At 37.8% G+C, this 21593-nt stretch overlaps 1 protein-coding gene across 2 annotated transcripts; it reads right to left on the bottom strand.

Moving 5' to 3' along the window:
• Positions 1–4160: 4160 nt before the first annotated feature.
• On the bottom strand, positions 4161–17051 carry LOC149014123 (histone-lysine N-methyltransferase ATX4-like). 2 transcript variants are annotated; one of them, XM_089158270.1, is made up of 25 exons: positions 16955–17051; positions 16616–16822; positions 15332–16506; positions 15120–15175; positions 14822–15035; positions 14108–14230; positions 13939–14007; positions 13778–13846; positions 13574–13665; positions 13409–13501; positions 11791–11926; positions 10962–11067; positions 10712–10811; positions 10454–10578; positions 10150–10295; positions 9608–9712; positions 7212–7276; positions 6786–6993; positions 6185–6271; positions 6014–6070; positions 5840–5929; positions 5396–5482; positions 5087–5161; positions 4744–4844; positions 4161–4519 (listed from the first exon to the last, which is right to left on the bottom strand). In XM_089158270.1, exons 3-25 carry the CDS (start codon positions 16346–16348, stop codon positions 4429–4431), a joined length of 3312 nt encoding a protein of 1103 aa, XP_089014396.1. In that variant the 5' UTR covers positions 16349–16506; positions 16616–16822; positions 16955–17051; the 3' UTR covers positions 4161–4428. The 2 variants fall into 2 exon arrangements, with proteins under 2 accessions (XP_089014396.1, XP_089014397.1); XM_089158271.1 differs by having other exon boundaries at positions 10962–11058; positions 15332–16822.
• Between the last annotated feature and the right edge of the window lie 4542 nt (positions 17052–21593).

Genomic DNA, 21593 nt, shown 5'->3' with positions numbered 1-21593 from the left:
AGGATAGTCATTTTTAGTTAGAAGGGAATCAGGGTCTGTCAGGCTTAACAGCTATCTGGATGGTGATTGGGGATCTTAAACTGGTTCGGCTGATTACGAGGGAGATAGGAATCGTCACAAGACTGGATCTGTAAACCCTTGCAATTTGGCGTTAATAGAACATGGGATCAGGATTGGCTGTTATTGGTGACAGACGGCTAATTAAGATATTATTTTTTTATTAGAAAGGCGTTTTTTTTTATATATAGATAGAGAAGTTGGGGATAGAAATATTATATATGTCGATTACCAAAAAAAAAAAAAATATTATATATGTTGGTGGTAAGGTTTGAATTTACAGTCTCTTTACTGAGAGGTGAACCTTCTACTGGTGGATTTGAACGTAACGTCTTAATTGTTGGGAGACGTGAGATCGAGGGGGTGATGCAGTCGTTCTACTGGACAGTGGACACCAATGAAATCTTAATTAGGTGGAAGGGCCGGTTCTAATACGTTATTTGGAGTTTCTTGAGGAATAGGCGAATAGCAACGGTTGGCCTCTGTTGGGCTCGGTTATTAGCTTCCCTGATGTACCCTATCCACTCCAGCCTTCTTCCTTTTCGGGGTATGAATTATTTATTCATCCTAAAAAAACATAAAAAAAAAAAAAAAAGCGGCGATTGTAATTGGAAAATTTGCCTCTACCGTGGAAGATGGTAGCTACAACAGTACATGATTTTTATGCCTCCCCGTTAATCTTCATCTCAGCCTACCATCGTGCGACCATCTTTAGAGGATTGCAACAAAAAAGGTTTAGACATGTGAACATATTTGTGACATCAACGCACTGACATATGCCCCTGTTCTGTCCACTACTGTATTTTTTTTCAGTAAGTTGTGAAGGATATTTTGGGAAGTTTACATATGGTTTTCTTTTTCCTTTTTGCTAAGAAAGATAATGGCTTAATTTCTGTAGTGGGGCTGGTGATAAGCGGAAAAAAGCTATGGACTGATGGCTCTCTCCAATGCCAAGAACGTTCAGCTCAATTTCAGTGCTGCGTATTTACTCTTCTGCAAATGGTTGAGATTTTGATGTAAAGAGGATGATATAACTGAGTTCGGATCCTCATCCCGTCGGGGGGACTGCTCCCCGACGGCTTCCCAACCATACAAACACGTGGGGCCCACAGGTAAAATTTTGATTTTTTTTTTCAAAAAGTATTTTTTACTTGTGGGCCCCACCCACGTGTTTGTGTGGTTGGGAAGCCGTCGGGGAGCATCTGTGCTCCCCCGACGGGTGAGGATCCAGACTCGATATAACTAATGTAAGTACGGACAGGTGCTAACCCCAGAGCTCCCTCCCATAGGAGTTTGGGTTTTTAACCGCTAAACTAATACCCCATTGGCATAAGCCAAAATTTGAGTTTGGTGGCATTGTTTCAATTCCCACGTGACAATACCGAGGAGGAATATTGTGATCAGAGACTCTCCACGGACGTTGTTGTGAATAAGATGTGGACTGGAACATCTTCTCATCTGGGAGAATTATGTACTCTGTGTTCTCACCACACAATAGGAATGGAGTTATCTGAATAAAGCTTCAGTGGTAAAGGTAATCTGTGCACTTGAGGAATGGTCGCAGCACTACTACTGCTGAAAGCTTGATACGCACATTAACACTCATTTTCACAACCTGCAGTCGACAAAACAAAAACAATCATCCTCCTTAAGGCAATGGTTTAGGTTCGACAACGACTCTGCCTGCCGTGGATGGGAGACTGCTGTCAATCCATGGCGTGAGAACTGTCGCTGAGAAGATAAAAAGATCTTGCCCGAACCAAGTTTATAGTTAGAGAAAAGAAATGGAGAACTGATGAGGTCTATCAGTTTGCATCAAATGTCCAAACCCTCATGCCGAGACCAAGAGTGTGAATGCAGGTGAGGCTGGCATTGAAGGGACCAAGAGCGCTGTAGAGGAGTGACAATGGCGCAGGTAGGTGGTGGCAGGCGACGGTTGTGGTATGCGGAAGATAAGACGAGGCTGTCGATGCAAGCGAATGGAAATGGAAATTGGGGATTAAAAATGTATTAAAAATTGCAGGTTAGATGAGAATCTCGCCTCATTTCTTGTGTCTTGAGTCTTGACCTCCTTGCTTTCCACCTCCGGCCTCAGCCTCTAGCGCTGCAACTCCCCGACCTCAGCCCCTGGCGACCCCTTGGAGGTTCAACTTCAGTGTAGCATTGTGTGCTGCACTGCCAATGATCAAAAGCAAATCTCGACCCTCCGTTTCCCTTTGTGTGAGACAGGCGGTCAAGATTTCAGCGGTGGAATTTTGATCTTGACTGTTGACAGCATTTAATGTGCCAACATTTAAATCTGCCCCACCCCTTAAATCCTTTCCTGCTCAACGGCAACACCAATCCCACCCCATTTTGTTTAATTTCCGTCCACATCAACTTACCGCTGCAATCCCATTTCACCTGTCCCCCCACCCGCCCGGCCTTCCCTCACGAAATAATTGAACGAAAAACCCGGTGCGGGTTTCAACCACCCTAAATTCGAGATGTGCTTTCTTGCGGGACCGCCCCGCTTGAGCGACCCCATTTAAGTTGGGATACGCTTCTCCTTTTTGAGGGCGCGCTTCAAGTCGCGTTGAGACCTTCTGCCCAATTTCGAAAAAGGGTTCCAGATCTTCAAAGAGACCCATGGTAAAGATACGTCTAAGAAATGGTGGTTCAATCGAGTCCGTCTCAGGCAGGTTTCACTTTGTATCTAGGGGATGCAACACTATTGCTCATTCTCTAGCTGGGAAGCCAGGGATGACTAAATTCCACTACTTGATTGTTGGATTTTTGTAATTCTGACACCTTGTCATTTTTCTATTCCTTGAAATGAATGTTGGTTCACCAAAAAAAAAAGTCTGTCTCAGGCAAGGTCAAAGTATCTCATGCCCCATGGTATGAAACGATACAATTCTAGTTGATACACATCCATACTAGATACAAATAATACAATACACATCGATACCCGTCTCGCTACTAGATTGCACTAAAATAAATGAGTTAGTACAATACAATACTCATCAACACAAGTCGATACGTCTCTTAAAAGTACTTGACCAATACAATAGTCGATATTGATACTTTAAACCTTGGTCCTAAGGTAAGAGTTTGCACTTCCCTCACACCTCTCTACTGTATGTTAGAGGGTACATCCATGTAAGTGGTTTCATCTTTAATTCATTTTAACAATATTCAAAAATAGGTCTCACCCTTGTTGTATCTTTGACATGAAAGAATTTGATTACCAAAAAAAAAAAAAATTAACTAAGAATTCAGATCTTCTCCATCCGGGTGGATTGTCCCTCCATCCTCTCACCCTCGTCAACCCGCCTGCCTCTACCAGGGGCAGGCCATGTGTGAAGGTCAGGGGATGGGAGGACAGACTACTTGGGTGGATGGAGGATCTGGATTCCACGGGAATTAGAGGACCCAGACTCGGTTTCATCCATAGATTCGTGTGCTGACCAGTTACCAGAGCCCATTGGATTAAATTCCATAAATGGACGTGCGATCGGGGTTTCTTTAATAAGCTGAAGGAACCCATGGCAAGAAGTCGAAGCAGAGCATTTACCAGTGTAACAAGTGATTGAGGAGAAACGAAGAACCTCACCTCTTTCCGACAAGACATACCATGGTTTTCAAGCTATTCGTTCCTGGAACATTTGGATTGTTGCTGCTGCTTCCGTCAATGTTAACCTAACAGTAGAAAAGTAGATCGTATCCGCGCACAGGTGCTCCCAGGCTGACTCAATGGCGGATGATGCCCTGCAGACGTTGCTGAGGATCCAAATGCCACATTAAAGTTCGAGGTAATTCGGTAGAATCTTCTGGTAAAGCTGATCTTTTCCATAACTCCATTAGGTCATTCAAATCTAAACACGAAACTTTGCAGACCATTTGCCTGTCAAGTCGATCCCAGAAACTGCAACGCAACCTCTTTGCTTCCAATGTTCAGGGCGCATTGTTGAACAGGTAAACATCTGAACCATCAAATGTAGTTCGTAACAACTATATATATATTTTATATATATATATATATATATATATATATATATATATATATATATATATATATATATATATATATATATATATATTTTTTCTTTTGATACACGTTACATGGAAATGCATCTGAAGTTTTTGTTTTGAAGAGAAACCAAATATTAGCTATAAAGAACTTGATTAAATTGAAGGAACAGTAAAAGAATTTACACAAAGAATGCCTGAAGGGGGAAATTAAAATATGAAAGACAAAAAAGATGGGTAAGAGCTTTTATTAATTACCAAAAAAAATGGAAAGGAAGATACATACTCGGCGACCAAAACCCTGAGGTCTTACAAGGGGGTTCAGTGCGCCATTTGGAGAAACAATGGTAATTATGTAAGCTAATTCATGAATTTCCGGCAGTTGGGTGCTTTACAGAGGCAGGGAACCTTGGAATCATCACTATCACCAGGATCGAACAAGTAATCGTAACTGTGAGAAGAAGCCAAAGGGAAATTGTCAATTTAGGGCTATTGAAAAGGAAGAAAGCAACATATATTACATGGTTTCAAGGCAGATAAAAACAACAATAATAGTAGAAACAGAAACAATAACGCTGTAAACCTCATTTTTCAAAACATGGTGACAGTAACACACGCACAGATATCCATCGGAAAAAACACGCAGAGGAGGGGGGGGGTAGAGAGAGAGTTTACGTTAGCTCATCGCCAGAAGAAACAGCCGTCTTAGCAATTAGTACAATTCGGCTCTCATCATTCCCGACGCTCATAATCCTTGCATAGCAATTGGGCATGCACTGCAACAAGCGCAAAGTATTGATCATCACAAGCAAAACACAGTTGGAACATAATGCAAGTGTGCATAAAATCAACCCTAAACTTGAGGTCCTCAAATGACAAGTGTCATAGGAGATATGGTGATAAACTAAACACTTACTGCTGACACTGGAATGGATAAAATCAATTGGCAGTGAAAATGAACGATGAAAGAATGAGGGACAGATACAAATGACAATATTTTTAGCTATGATAAACTTACAGAATGATTTATTAAGCGTGCTATGTTGCCTTTGTTGGTGGCATCGACCACTACTTCTTCACTGATCTTAAACAACTGCAGAATAAAAGGCGGCAATTTCCAGGGTTATCAACATTTACAAACAGCAGAGAGACCCTGAATATTATATAACCTCACTGTCTGTAACACGGATAAGGAGCAAACAAGAAAAGGGTTTTTCAAGAGGATGACAAACACAGTACTTTATAGCAAAGACTCTTTTAGATGTGCCAATGACAATAGGGCCACAGAAGTTGAGATCGAGCAAACAAATCAAGTGAAGAAAATTACATAGCAGTCTTTGCCCTCTAACCGGTAGCGTGCCTCTCTTAGATCTGCAACACTGCCCCTAACCTGTTCACCCCGATACTCAAGGACCTGGAGACAGGCAAAGCAAAGTTTTGTGAAGCATTGTATCTAACTTCTGGAGAAACCCCAGTAAATGTTTTTGGCAATAAAGGCATATATTTTCTGTAAATGTTTTTGGCAAAAAAAATGCATATATTTTATAGCATCTGTTTGCATTAAATGAAAACTAATTGTACCTGACATAGAAACTCTTTTGATGAGCACTATGAGTTATACATCAAATGAAAACCTAAATCTCATTCAATCAGAAGAAAGGCCGAGCAGGGGAGCCACAAACCCCTCAAGATATATTTCTTGACCTTCTGATAATTTCATGTGAAAGGCAAGCAGTTCAGAATCTATATTAAGGTTTGAATTGATGCATACCATTTCTCCTTCTTGAATATTTCGACGGGCAAAGAGGCCCCATCCATGTATGCCGGATCTACCAAAGCAAACTCTACCGTTTTCGGTTCTCTGCATTCATGAATAAACACCAAAGGAGGTTAGGAAATAAATTAGGAACCAATGATAACCAAAAACTTTAGATGGATAATTTGCCTGTAAGTGCTGGAGTCGTTCCTTGAATGTAGAAAATGACCCAGGATCCTGTTCTTCCTGTTGGGGAAAATATCAATTATCAACCATCAATTTTACAATGATTCATCTCAATGTCACATTCAAAAAATACTAAGAAAATAACCAAAATGATTACTGTATGGATATCATTACCCTGAATGTATTCAAGCATTCTATCATGTCTGATGGATGCTGACGTGGTCCCTTTACTCGGTGTGCTATTGCCTCTTCTCTAGTCCTCTGACAAGCAAAAGAAAAAACATGAGAAATAGAATATGCAGAATTCTAATTATAGCAGCTTCAACTAGAGATATCTCTAATCAGGCAAAATAGTTAGCCCTATCTACTGGTAGTAGCCAATCTATTGTGGCTTACATTTTAATCAACCAGAAACAATGCAATGGTGTATACAATATTTGAGTAATGCAAAGTTTGCAAGAACAGGACCACTGGGGAATAGCAGCCTCAACTAGAGATATCTCTAATCAGGCAAAATAGTTAGCCCTATCCACTGATAGTAGCCAATCTATTGTGGCTTACATTCTAACCAACCAGAAACAATGCAATGGTGTGTACAATATTTGAGTAATGCAAGTCCACAAGAACAGGACCATTGGGGCTCCCTCCTTGCGGTCACTGAATTCGTGCAACACATCTCCTTGTACCCCATATTGTAATGACTCTCTAAACACTAAGCCAAAAGTTAGATTAAAAAGCATTCAACAAAATTGACTAGTAGAACATGGTGATGTACCTTATGTTTTGATCTATTAAAGAGCCGGCACCTTGCAGCAGATGATGAGTCAAACTGATCAATCTCCAAGGCTGAATCCTCTATAACCTCCGTTCTATTGGATGAAATTAGCCTGGAAACCAACCGCTTCTTATTTTGAAGCAAGCTTTTGGCGGAGAAGACCCCTATTGGAGTCTGTATGATTAAAACATTATCTGGATTTGGAGTCCTGGCCAGCAGATAAAAAAAGAAAATTAAACTAGTCAATAATTGTTTATGTATAAGACTCCACAATAAACTGTTCTTGCAGAAACCACCCTCTACATTGATTGCTGCAGTCCAGGCAGCCGTCAGATATTGGGAAAATATACAAGATTCTATAGTAGTGATTACAACCACTAGCATGTCACAAATTAGGTAGAAACTGACAAGAAGAGAAAACATTACCTGTGAAAAGCACAATATGAGATCATCTTCGTGATCTGTCTCCCATTCTTCTCCAAACAGTGCAACTACACATCAAATATAGTGTTAGTAAAACTTATTGCAAACCAACAGAAGTGTTTGACAAGGAATATGGATGTTTCAACCGTACATGCATTTGCAAGTCTTTACAGAAACACCCCTATCACATTCATACAACTAAAAGAGATTCAAGTAAAAGAATGGAACTTGAGAGGAGAGCCTGTATCAATTCACAAATATAAAAAGAAGCGCATCTTAAACGACCCTATTCAATTGTGATATGGCTTCTTCTTGTTTTGTATGCATCTTAAGCATAGTAATGTCATTTGGTACAGGAAATCGCATTATCACAGACCTTATTAAATTACAGCTTACCTTCAACATACTCCCAAAAATGATCCATTTCTCTGCTAAAGATTGAAAAAAAAAAAAAAACTATACTTCTATGCATGTTGGGAAGGCATTAAGAATAACAACCAGAAAAACTATCAATATCAACATTTTGCATGCAAGTTCCCATCATTTAAGTGGCCCTGTTACTAGGCCTTCAAGAAAGAGAGAGGGCTTCTAATTCACATTGTAAAAAATATATATATATAATAATAGTATATATTAAATAAATAAATAAGTATATATATAACTCTCAAGAGAGCATTTATGAAGATATTTTACAGCCAAAAACTATAAACGATGGTTTTTCAAAATATTTTTCCCACCCTGGCCTAGGCCAACGTGGTGTACCTAAATCCATAGATGATCAACTAGGAGCCAATAAACCAAGATCTTTAGAGAAGAGAGATAAAGGTCAAATGGGTCAAAATTAGATTTATGGATAATAATTAATAATTGGGTTATCCTGTGACAGTTGGAAATGGTTGGAATTGAATAATCCACTGGAGGTGATAGAAGGCGATTCGATGTTAGCTAAGTACTAGTTAGTTTTTCTAGAAATTTCGGAGAGGGGACAATTTTAAGGGACAAATGGGTAATTTGGTGTTGGGATAGATTAGGAGTTTATTTAAACTAAATCCTAGTTTTTATGCAGAAACTTGAAAAAAAGATTGAATATTGACCTCGAAATTGAATCTTGAAGGAGATCTTCAATAATTCAAAATACAACTTCAATTCAGAACTCCTAGGCACTTACTTCCCCACCGCATTGAGTCAAATGGTTCCATGCTTATACCACTGGAGTTTATATAACAACTAATCTTGGTGCTCACAATGGTGGAAGAAGGCATCAGTAGCCTACCGAGCAAATTCATTAGTCAATTGTTCTGCGTTCCATAATAGACCACCTTACAAACTTATGCGAAGACTCAAAAATAAACTCCTATACTACAATAGACCACCTTACAAACTTATGCGAAGACTCAAAAATAAACTCCTATACTACAAAAGAAAGACCTAACCCAATCTTCAACATGTTAGGCAACCTAAACTGATCAGGTAAGTGAAATAATGGAGAAAATAAACTCAAAAAAGGAAAAACTCAGCGAATTAAATAAATTTATTGTTTTTACTACGCATATTTAGGCCCATTAAATTGGTCTGTCTTAGACAATCCATGAGACCCAAAGCCCAACATGTATAGAACCTGACCACTTTATTTCTAATTAAACAGGCCTGTTTTGGTGATGGATCTGCTCCATAGGTTAGCATATAACTACTGGGAGATGAAAATTTAGGCAGATGTACCATGCTTTCGTGCTTCAACAGGGATTTTTTTAGGGCTAGGTTTCAAGGATTCAAGCAATCTCCTGGTAGTTACAAGTGTGAAAGCTTTGGTTCTTAATGTGGAATTGCATTGAACCCTCTGCCCTTAATGTACCCATCTTTTATTTCCAAATAGTTTCTGCAAATATTTTTACGTGATTACACGTTCAAAATTAACCTTCTTTAAATAGAAGAAAGCCCTTGCATCTTCAATTGGAAATCATAATGTAGATATGCATTCACAAAATGACGCAGTAAACATGGCTCAGGATGTTGACCCAAAAAAAGAAAACACGGTTCAGGAACATAGACGATACATCATGCAAAAGAAAAACAAAGAAACAAACCTTCCAAAAAATTGCAGCAAATTTAGTCCCTTATATGACAACTAAGATTGTTATGGTTCTTCTTTAGTTGTCTTTTTTTCTTTTTCTTTTTCTTTTTTTTAATGGTTCTTTAGCTGTCATATACTTGCCAACTTAAATACTACAAAAGTCATACATCATGATAAAAAAGTGAATCAGATAACTGTTACACAGAATCACAACCAAAACCATGCATTTAACCTACGGAACTTTCTTCACAAAACAATTTTGTTTTTTAAAATTGCACAATTTGTATAACAAGGAGCATTCATAAATAAAAATAACTATGCAAATTACCTCCATACGATATCCTGCCCTTGATGCACACATTGCATGATAATATGTGGAACACTTGTAACACTGAGTGCAGGATCCATGCATTTGTCTACAAATCACGCAAACCTGACCGACAGCAAACAAAAGCACTACTTGAGAAGGCATTCATCGACAAATAATAACTATAATACCAAAATTAAACAAGCAACTTCGAGGTCACTCATCTGAACCACTAAGAATCATAGACCGAAATAGATTCACTAAAAGAAATTAAGCTAATTGCAATGTTCATCTCTGTTAAAGGAGATCCACTTTTAAACATTTAGCGACAGAAAAGTCTGGGAAGATGTCTTTCTTCCATAGAAAACTGAAAAGGAGAATATATGTAGAGAATGTGAAATTGTATGTATATGTCTACCTACTTACATATCAATGTAAGCCAAAGTGATGAGAAGACAAATGGGCACAGAGGGGAATACCCAAGATATTATAACTTTCCAAGAAACTTCAATGGAAGTAACTCAAGCAATTTTGAATCAGAAGATCTTTATTCCCGCTTTTACCTTTACAAAATTATGTGATGGAATTCTTAAAATTCCAACAGCAGGTTCCATCTTCTCATCACTTGAGAAAGCAACTTCTGGTTGAAACCAAGCACATGTCACATGAACCCACAGACCATCGACATCAGATGGCTTCAGAGCACCCCCTAATGAAAGAAACAGAACAAATTAGACAAGGACATCAATTGGAGAAGCAGCAACTTAAAGAAACCATAAACTGCACAGCAGGTAAATGCTGTATTTAACAGAATACCATTAGTATGCAATATTGGGAGAGTTAAAAGGCAAAATCTACAAAACGTACCTTTCACAGGACAAAGGCAACACTCCCGTTTTACATCAGGTATTTCACATGCTCTGCAAACCCACGAAGTGAAATCTCGAACATGTCTTGCTCCATAGCACTCTTGGTGGACTGCTATTTGACATCTGGATGGGGGGAGGGGAGAAAAAACTCACAAATGATATCTTGGGACAGGGATAGTCTGCAGAAATTGCAAAGCAAAAGATAACTTTGATCTCAACCCAGGGTACTTCAGTAAATAAAGTCAAATGGAGCTACCTATTGCAGATAATAATTTTATTGTAATCCCAATCCTCAACCCATCTGCAAACAGCACATCGTTCTGTCGTCCACTTAGCATGTACAGGTTCATAATTCTCTGTGATAATGAAACAGATAAATTACCCAGTCTATCTAATGGTAGCTTGACCATGTAAAAGCATCTTCACAGATATTGCCCAGAGGGACAAATGATAATTGAAATTTGATAAGATAAAAAAATTCTCTATGCTGGGAAGAATGACTCTACCTTTCAAGAAATCAAGCAACTTCTGCTTCTGTATCTTCAGAGAAGGTCGTTTGAGAGGGGGCACAGAAACAACATTATGGGAATGATACTCTCCAACCTGCAGCATCTGAAAAATTAAAAATTGAAGGATATTAAATACAACAAATTTTACTGCAATTGTAGCTACATGCAGTGTCTCCGTCTCCGTTAACAGAACACTAGAAAAGAATATCTTATTTACCAAACAGAAAAACATTGAAAAGTAAAAACCAAAACAAAATGCAAAGGAAAAGGTTATTCAGAACCATCACAAATACTACACTATAGGAACAGAAACAACATTATGGGAATGATACTCTCCAACCTGCAGCATCTGGAAAAATAAAAAATTAAAGGATATTGAATACAACAAATTTTACTGCAACTGTAGCTACATGCAGTGTCTCTGTGAACACAACACTAGAAAGGAATATCTTATTTACCAAAGAGAAAAACATTGAAAAGTAAAAACCAAAACAAAATGCAAAGGAAAAGGTTATTCAGAACCATCACAAATTCTACACTATAGGAACAGAATTGTAAAGCAAATAGCATGCACTGAAACACCAATTATATGATCGATGAATTCTAAGGAACAGTTTAGCTTTTCATCTTCAATCAGCAGCAAAGGTGTCATAGCTTTTAAAAGTTGAATAGAGATGATTTTGAATTTTTAAATGATGTTTATTTAATCTAATTATCAGTTGAAAGGGGATGATTGTGTAAAATTATCTGGAAGTATAAATGATGCAGTAAGAAGAAAGTATCTAGTACGACGCTGGAAATAACAAGATCCACTTAGAGTACAAACCCATTGTTCCAGCGGTAGCATTGAATCTTTCACTTTAACACTTGTCTTCCAGTTTTTCTTTTTGGAGCCAGTATGTCGTTCCCACTCACTAAGTGATCGCTTATCTGGTCCACATGATCCACAACCACAAACAACTCTGGAACAGAAATCAATTAAAAAAACAGTCAGAGAAGTTCTATCTGGGGAAGAATAAATTACTTCCTAACTGTCAAAAATTAAAAAAAAAAAAATTGACTAAGACTTTATGGAACCAGCCTAAAATAGATCCAAGGAAAGACCCCCCCCGCCCCCACTTTTTGTTTTTTAAAAGGGTCACCGTGGCACTAAACAAAGAATCGGCTCTGGTATGGAACAAGTCATTCCTTTTTGTAATTGAGTCTATATAATATAAGTTTCTATAAGTCCGACATTGTACATGAATTTTGAATAATCAAAGCTTTGGTCTGAAGTCACGGTAAATTGTTCCAATGCTGGAAATCCTTTTTTATTAATTATTTTGCGACTAACACTTAAGTTGGCTTCTGAAATGTTCTGCACCTTTTACTCCATTAAGAATTCATATTAAGTGATTTTCTGCATGAATGTTTGAATAGAAGAATTCAGCCATTAAAATCCACTCATGTTTCGACCTAATGTTTCTTCAATGCAGAAAGAATTCAATTCAACTTTGGCCAGATTCTGACCTGCAGAACTGGATATAGACCTGTGTCCTAATCCTTCCATTGTTTCTTCATAAGTTACTGTCTCAAGCCCTAGTATTATTAAAATTGATTATGACTTGCTGTTCTTTTTTATTTACTGACAACAGATTCATATGCAGAATTGGTTGGAGTTTCAAATACTAAATTCTGTTCCACATAACCACTGAAATTATAGTTTTTCCCTTTTACTAGTAGTTCCAAGATTCCCTATTGATCCTGATCTAACCACCGGGTCGATTTCAGATTTTCGGCCCTTGTTTCATAAACATGACTTGAGTTGGATGGTTATCTAACCAGCCAATGTTGTTCAATTTGATTTTTCCTCAATTGTTGATTTATTTCTTAGTGGAAAGATCCTGTTTGTACTGTTTTGATTTCTGAAGTTCAGTACTACATTACATAGAAGATGACAAAACAGAAACCGGTCCATGGATTCTTCCAGGTAGGCTGTACAAGAAAACCAAGCAGTATGACCTTCCCCAGACCTCACAATATTGGGAGGTTCATGCACTGGATACACCGTATTGATTAATTCATATCTTGGATTCAGACTATCTCCATGGGAAAAGAAAAAAGACCAGCATTACACTGAATCATTAGATTCTTTATGTAGCATACACTGATAATAACAACCAGATTATTAAAGCTCTTAACTGATACATCAAAAGCATGATATAAACAAGAGAGAACCAAAATTATTCGACTTTAGGCATCCCTGGCAAATCATTTGTCAATGGAAATGAAAACTTACTGAAACATTCATACCCAAAAAAAAAAAAAAAAAATCAGTGATACTTAATTACTATTCAGAAGAAGAAAAAAAGATAAACAGCATTGAACATTTATGCACAGCCTTCTGCAATTAAAAAAAGGTTGAGACAAAACGAGAAAGCAGCTATAAAGTAGCGGACACTTACAAATGAAGACTTGGAATATATGTCCCTTCCATGCCATGGCACACAACAGCTATCTTGTCTGGAACTGTTAATTGCCCAGTGTTTTTGTTACACCTGTTCAAAAAATTGTAAGATCCTTATGAACGAAAAGTAAAAATAACACTTAGCAAGAATTATGAAAGGAACCTTTGCTTTGCATGCCCTTTTTCTGCATCTGATAACTCAAAGTTAAACTTTGCTTTGCAATCGGGACAATAGTAGTCAGAGTCTTCAAGATCCTTTGGTTTAAAAATAACTAATATCAGTAACCTCATCCTTCAGACTCTAAAATGAAAAATATTTCCAGATAAACCAAGAAATAATATTAAATACAAGTAGTGATGTCTAAACCTTGAACAGGTTACTGGAAATTTTGTCACACTCTGCGTGAACCCAAACTTTACATCCATCACAACGAACCTAATTCAATAAAGTAGAAGCAACAAATTATTTAGTTATCTTTATACTGTTTGATGAAGGAAGGATGTTTGTAAGATTGTGAATTGTCTCACCCAACTGCCACCATCAGAGTGATGCCAAATCCTCTTGCATATGCCACAGTATTGTTTTGATTTTTGTAGCTGTATCAAGAATAGAATTTACCAGGAAATAAGGCAACACTGAAGAAAATTACCAGCCAACTTCAACACACAAAACTAAGTTAAGGCACATTATACACACCGTGGTACAATGTTTGCATAAAAATTGGGACTTTAGAGTAGAACTCTTCATTTTCTTTGTAGTTTTGGGTAGGCTAAGCCCACAACCATCACACAATCGTAACCCTTTCTTCTCAAGCACATCCTGCACAAGAAACTAAACTGGATAAGTATAATTTTTTATACTAGAAAAATTTTAATGCACCAAGTTATTAGGACATACACATGGACAAACAAATGATGAAATTGATGAAATGCCATAGTGCACCCTACAAATAATTTGCTTCAAATAAGTAATCAAGATATAAGTTAAATTACAGTTTCTAAGTACCCTCTAGACATGAACATGCTGCAAGTATCACTCTACGGTTTATTGGAGACATAAATGGGAGTTGTTACGCCTCTTTTCTTTTTCCCAGTTAGTCAAAAAATAAAGGTGCACATTTAGTCCTTCAAAGTTCCTTACAACCCATTTTTTCCCAGAACTGCTGTCATCAATCTTAAAGTTAGAATCATGCATTAAACTATGCCAGTGTATGTGGTCAGATATGTAATTTTAGAGTTTAGACATTCATGTTCTGGCTATATATTATAGAATTTTAAGAATTTACATACTGATAGCATGATAAGATAAAATAATCTGATTATTATAAAAGCACTCTTATTGTAATGGAGCTTTGATGCAAATGTGGCAACCCCAATCACATAATGAGAGAGAAGGTACTGGCACACTCACCTTGTTCTGACAGTTAGATTCTTGATGCTGATTTGAATCAGTTGCCTCTTGGGCACCTCTAGGAATAGACTGATGGTAAGCTGACTGCCCAACTACCGTGTTCAACTCATCTGTCAACACGTCCATAAAACCATGTTCGGCCAAAAATGCCTCTTCTATAGCCATCCGGAAATCACTAGGCTTGCTCTTGTGCAACTGGGTTTGCCCCTGAAATCTGAACGAACCAAAAATCTCCCTTAAGAGAGCTTTCTTAATTCGAAGTTTAGTCTAATTTAACAGAAGTTTTATTTATACAAACCTGTCGAGATAATCTAAAAATGGAAAAATCATCCCATGCTTCACCCATGCGTAGTCCTGCTCATCAACAGTGAGATAGAATTATAAAGAATGAAATTTTGATACTAAAACACTTAATCATTACTGTGTATCCCAACGGGGGAATCACGACAATTAAAACACGGAACAACCATATGAAATAAGTATAGAAAGCAGAGGAGAATTCGAATTTACCCTCTCTTTTCCATTTCCGGAGTATCCGAAGAACATTACACAAATTGCTCCGGCAACACAGGAATTCAACACTCTTTCAGGTGCTTGCAACATCGGATCAATGACTGTGGCAGGCCAAGCAGGATACCTCTTTCCAGATTTTGCCCAGACTATATCACCCAGAACAAAGTCCTCCGGCCGGAAGAAACCTTTCCGCTTCTCATTGTTCTCCTTCAACGACCTATCTATGCATGTCGGATCACAAGTTCTGAAGAGCTCATCAGCTTCTGGCAAGGATGGAGACTTGGCAACTTCAGTCATCTGCTCATGAAGAGATGTAAGCGAGCTACGGGAGCTAGAATACTTCCTAATTTCATAGTTCTTCAACCCCATGGTTCCTACTTCTTCTTCTTCTTCTTCTTCGTATTCTTCATCATTTTCTTCTTCTGTGTACAATGGAGCCAACTTGGGGATTCGCCACGTGAATTTATCACCCTGGCGTTGTTTCTTGTTGAACCCATAAACAACTTCTGGAACTTTAGAATTGAACTTTTCTTCCTTGCAGAATGTTGCTTCAGTTGTGAAGTCAGATTCTGGAACAACGAGTTTAGACTTCTCCTTCTTCCACGGGTCGAGAACCGAGTCATTGAAGCGAGAAGGTAGTACTCGAACTCGTCCTCTAGACGTTTTAACTAAGGCTGGACGAAGAGCCTCTGCATTGTGATTTTTCATCTTCCAACCGTCTCGTCTCCTTGGCTCAGACTCCACCTCGCCGGGGCAGTAAGAGACCTCGGAGCACCATGAAGTTGCGACGCTGCTCAATTCCTCGCAATCCTCACCAAACCCTCTACGTAATCCATAACCATTAAACGGAATTCTGCGAGCAGCGACCTCGCCCAGCATATCAAGAGGGCAATACCCATTCGTCTTCCTTTTCTTTGTAATCCCTGGACTATCATCGTCTTCACAGCCAGGCTCTCCTACTTTGCAACGTTTGAGAGTTGGCATTTTGGATTTCAAATTCTTTTTGATAATCATCCGCCCTTGAACAAATACAGAGAAGCGAAACCAAACCAAGACGAAAGAACAAATTCCTCTCTCGATACCGATAAGAAACCTAATTCCGCAGAAACCACTTGAATTAAGGGATCGAATCAGAAGCCGGCGGAATTCGGCATCCTACGATATGGTTTCTCCTTCGATACATAAAACTTCAAATCATTTTCCTTAATTCAATATAAACCCGAAAGTAAAAACTAATATCACCGCAAAATAAAAACCCTAGACTCAGAGAACGAATCAAACCTCTGCTAACTCGAGTGTGGGGGAACAGAAAAGATTTCCCAACTACACGAATTCCGCTGTTGCAGGGAACAGATCAAACGAAAGAGTGAGACGATTAATTTCGACAGAATAAACAAGAACAACAAAAGATTTCGAGACAATGACAATTTGCAGAGGCGGAATTCGACAGATTGAAGAATTGCGGGATCTCACGAGCTCCAACGGCCTCTGCGTCGAGGGAGATACATGGAATTACGTATATTTATTTCAATGAAATAATAATAATAATAATAATAATAATTATAATTACAATTATAATAAATAAATAATAATAATAATAAAAGGGGTTTGCGTCCTTACCAAGGTTTGTTCTTTTTTTCGCTCCGAATCCAAAACTCAAAAGAAACTGAAAAAAATGCGGGGGAGAGAGTAGCGGGAACGTGAATCGGGACGCCGGGAATGGAACTCAACAACTTTATACCGCCAAGAGAAAAGGAATAAAAATGTAAAAAAATATATATATATAAATAGATAATCAGATAGTGACGTGGCTATACATTTGAAGGGGAGCTATATGGCCAGTTAAAATTGAGAGTTTGGAATCTACACCAATTCATATTGGTATCTTTGGGCCGGATGTGTGTGTGGGTGGCTCTAAATAAATGGTAACGGTAATCTGATTGTTAAGAAGTTAGCCAAACATACCATCTACGTGGCAGATTAGGGGTCCCACATCATTAACGAAATGTATTTTTTTAAGGTAATTAGTCAATTTATTCAGCAAATGACTGTGCCGAGATTGTGGCATAAACAAGCTCACAAAACCAGGGAGTGGAGTGGAGGGATGCCAATTAGTCTTAGTCAAATGGTTGATATCCCTATAAATGCAAACTTACATGTACGAAAACGTGTTTTCAAAAAACAAATATCATCTAATTAATACGGCATGAAGAATGCCATTAATTCCTAAGTGTTTAACAAAGGATGCATCTTTATTTAAACTCAAAAGTCCATCATTTTCTTGCAAGGGCATAGTGTAGCCGATCTGTTTAATTGCTGACGTGGTGAGACACATGTTGGTGGGCGTTGAATAGGTCTAGTCGCCCAGAACTCTTCATGGGTCTTTATAGCTTGACTTCCATTGCCACTTAATCTGGAGTCCCTGACCTCCTCATTTCTTGCCAACCACATGAGCAGGTGTAAAAACACATATTGAAGAGCTTCACAGTTTCCTCTTTAGATTCATTCTTTAGTTTCATCAAGCTGCTCAATCATTCATCGAGTTTTGGATTAGGCTTTGTTGGTGGTTTATAGCTTCAGGGGCTAGCCAACCAAACTGCCCTTGCAAAATCGCAATCTAATAGTGTGTGAGAAGCATCTTCCACTTTACAAAAGCATCGAAAACAGCAAAGGTCAATCGGTATTTTGCTCTTAGCTAGAGATTCACCCTTAGGTAAACCTTCAGTGCAACATCGCCACACAAAATGTCTCTTTGGATTGAGCTTGAGCTTGACAACCCAAATAAATTTCCGCACCTTTACAGAAACTTCTTCCCAATTAAGTATTCTAATGTGATGATGATCCTCTTCCCTACTGGGTCTCAAATTTCCTATTCATCTGAGCATGGTATGCTGTCTTTACTTAAAATATATCATCCTTAGACGCACTCTATCTTTGCTTATCTTCACCTGGAAATATGCCCAATTGTATTTTTAATGGTAGCTTCCTTCTCCCATTGTTGAAACCAAGTGTTCAAAAGGTCTATTCGCCATAATCTTGCTTGTTGATCTATCAAGTCAGATACAGAAGTGTAATGGGCAGCTTAATTTCTGGTTTAGAGGTTTGGAATTCATATGTGGAATGCCAAATGTCTATCTTTGATCATTCTCCAATCTGACATATGAGGTTTTCTTCCAATATCTTATTCCTCGCTTGAAATATACTTCTCCAAGCCCAACTTGGTTGATTACCTTTTTTTTAGCTTCTAGGAAACCTGAATGAGGATAGTAAATAGCTTTTGTGAAGCATGCCCATAAACTATCATGTTCTCTCCATATTCATTCAACAACCTTGGTAAGCATTGCCAAGTTCTGGGTATGTGTATCTTTGAATACCAAGCCGCCCTTTTCTTTGGAAGAACCTAATAGGTCCCATGCTATCCAATGCAATTTAACCTTATCTCTCTGAGAGCCCCAGTAAAAATTTGGATAGTCCTTTCTCATCTGTTCATGTACAAACTGTGGCAAAGGAAAAGAAACTGACCGAAGAAGCACATCTTTCCCTGCATGTGATAACAACTTATATCTCCACCCTTCAAGTTTCGAGCAAACCCGATCCTGAACATATGCAGAGGTTTGTTTTTTTTATATTCCAACTTTAGGGGGTAAACCTAGATATTTGGTGGGTTCTTTTGAGTATGAAACTTTGAGGATACATCTCTTGAACCGACATTGTGTGTTGGGGCTGAAGACTAACCAGGATTTTTTGAAATTTATAGCCTGGTTGCTACTCTGAAAGTACGTATCCAGTGCTTCCTTTAGACTCCATACAACTTCTAGCTTTGCTTTCAAAAACAATAATGTATCGTTAGCAAATAGTAGATGACTAATGGGGGAGTGCAACCATTAACTTTGATACCTCTGAACAGGCCCTAGCACCCTGCTTTTCAAAAACTATTAGTATAGAGCTTATTAGCTTAATTCATGTGCACACAAAATAAATAAGGCAGGAGACAACGGGTCACCTTGTCTTATACCTCGGATAGGAATAATGTTAGAGCTAACATTACCATTAATAAATAGCTCATAGGAAACATAACTGATATAATTCAGAGTCAAGTTTATCCATTGTGAACAATAACCCATCTTCAATAAAATTGCCTCAATATACGCCCATTCTATTATATCATACTCCTTTCTCATATCCTACTTTAACCCCATTAGACGTTTGTTGCCTTCAGCTTACACTTAGAGAAACTAATCACTTTATTCTATTGTGGCTTTAAAACATTGTGTGCTTTGAAAACACCACCCAAATATTGGTATGTTATGTGTTAAAGACACCATCACCAAATGTTTGGATTCATGGGCGTGGCCGGGCCTTGCGTGTTTGGTTGTGTATATCAAAATGTTATAAATTGTACTAACCCTAAGATTTAGGTGTGATCTTGGTCTATTAGATATCAATTTCTTGAGTTGATTAATTACTAAATTTGATGCATGATCCATCAAATGCATGAAACGAAAATCGATTATTAACTAGGGTGAATCATTCACCCCGTTATATGATTTTTAATAACAGTGTATATGGTAGACCGGTAATTTTATTTATTTATATTTTAGTTTGATTACAAATTTAAAATAAATTACATGATTAGATCATTTTAGGTTTTTCTTCGTTAAAGTAGCCGCTCAATGTTTCAATTAACAAAACTTGTTCAAATTAATTTTGTATTTACAAAACTAACCAAAACAATAAATTTTATTTCTCTTTGGATATTTTGACCTCTAGAAAACTAATCATACCATCACATTAGGTAAAATATACATGAAAAAACAAAATAAAATAAACTATAATAAAAGTAACTAATAATAAAAATGATTAAATGGGTTTTCTTGAGTTGGGGTTTATAGGAAGAAGATGATGCTGGCCTGATGTGATGGTAGGATTACTTTTACGTGTAAAAATGTCAAAAAGAAAACAAAATTTATTATTTTAGTTAGTTTTGTAAACTCAAAGTTGATTTTAGCTATTATTGTTTAATTGAAATTTTGAGCTTAGTTAGCAAAAGATTAATGCTTCTACGTAGGAGGTCAGAGTTTGAATCATTTTAGGGTTAGTGGCGAAGTCCCCCCTATATTAATTATATAAAGCTCCATTGATAATGTAGTCGAGGTGCCCAAACAAACATTGAGTGATATTCTTGTAATAGGAAACTTAAGAATAGCTAATCATATAATTTCCAGTTTAGAGTATTATGGTTCTCTCTTATTTGATGCCCCCCCCTCCCCTTGGTTTGATTAGGATTCAGATATAATTTACGCAATAATAGGGACCACACCCAATTTGACCCTAAAGTAAATGATGGGATTGCAATTTTTTTTTTTATTGAGTTTTATACATGTAGTCTCCACTTAAGTTGGGCCAGAATTCTTGTTGTTGTTGGGTCCCTTAAGAGGCTTAAATTGCATGCAACCCAAAACAAAATTGCGTCTGGCTCATAGCTAAGAGGCTGGTTAGTATCGAATTAAGTTTCAAAATGAATTGCCAGAATACCTTTGTGAAACTAAAATACAAATTGTTATTGTGTCTCATCCCAAACCCAACCTTTAGCGGAGGAAGTGATTCACCATTTACCCGTCTTCTTTCTACACCTTACCATGAACCATCCACTATTGCTGAAAACCACCACGCCCCCTCCCCCTGCCGGCCACCATCGCCTCACCTTTCTCCTTGTCGGAACTAGAAACGATTTACCCAGGAAGAAAAATTGACAAATTGAATCTCCTTCCGCTCAATTTCCTCATGTCATTCTAAGTTTTCGGGGGCCCTATGGGAGGAAAACGTTGTCCAAGCTTCAAGGATACTCCAAATAAAGGGGAATACAAGAAAACCCACTATCGCTAACAAGAGTCCGACTGCTTGGGCATTGGTTTCCTCCTCGTAGGGGCCACCAAAACTTTGAAGTAGATGAGGAAGATGAGCGGAAGGAGTTTCTATTTGCAATTTTTCTTCTTGGGTAAATTGGGAGTTTTCGGTTTCGGTAGGGAGAGGGGGGAAGGGGGGGGTAGCGGTAGCCGATAGGGGGAGAGGGTGTGGTGGTTTTTGGTAAGGTGTAGGAAGAAGACGAGTTCCTCCTTCACCCATTAAAGGTTGAGTATGATACGAAAAATAAAAATATTTAAATAATTTAAGACTAATAAGAATATTTTAATTTTTTTAATATGGTCAATAGAGTATTTTGGTTATTTTATTAAAACTTAAAAATGTTACTAATTGG

The sequence above is a fragment of the Hakea prostrata genome, chromosome 6 (genome assembly GCF_041222555.1).
Source record: "Hakea prostrata isolate BN-2017 chromosome 6, UWA_Hpros_2, whole genome shotgun sequence".
Lineage (NCBI taxonomy): Eukaryota > Viridiplantae > Streptophyta > Magnoliopsida > Proteales > Proteaceae > Hakea > Hakea prostrata.
Note: the sequence above shows the minus strand (reverse complement) of the source record. Positions and strands in the feature narration are given on the sequence as shown.

Coding starts and splice junctions, on each gene's coding strand:
- LOC149014123 (XM_089158270.1), bottom strand. CDS start 16,348: ATGATTATCAAAAAGAATTTGAAATCCAAAATGCCAACTCTCAAACGT. Junction 9,713..10,149: donor CATCACATAATTTTGTAAAG/GTAAAAGCGGGA, acceptor GCTGTCGGTCAG/GTTTGCGTGATTTGTAGACA. Junction 5,162..5,395: donor TAGAGGGCAAAGACTGCTAT/GTAATTTTCTTC, acceptor TTTATTCTGCAG/TTGTTTAAGATCAGTGAAGA.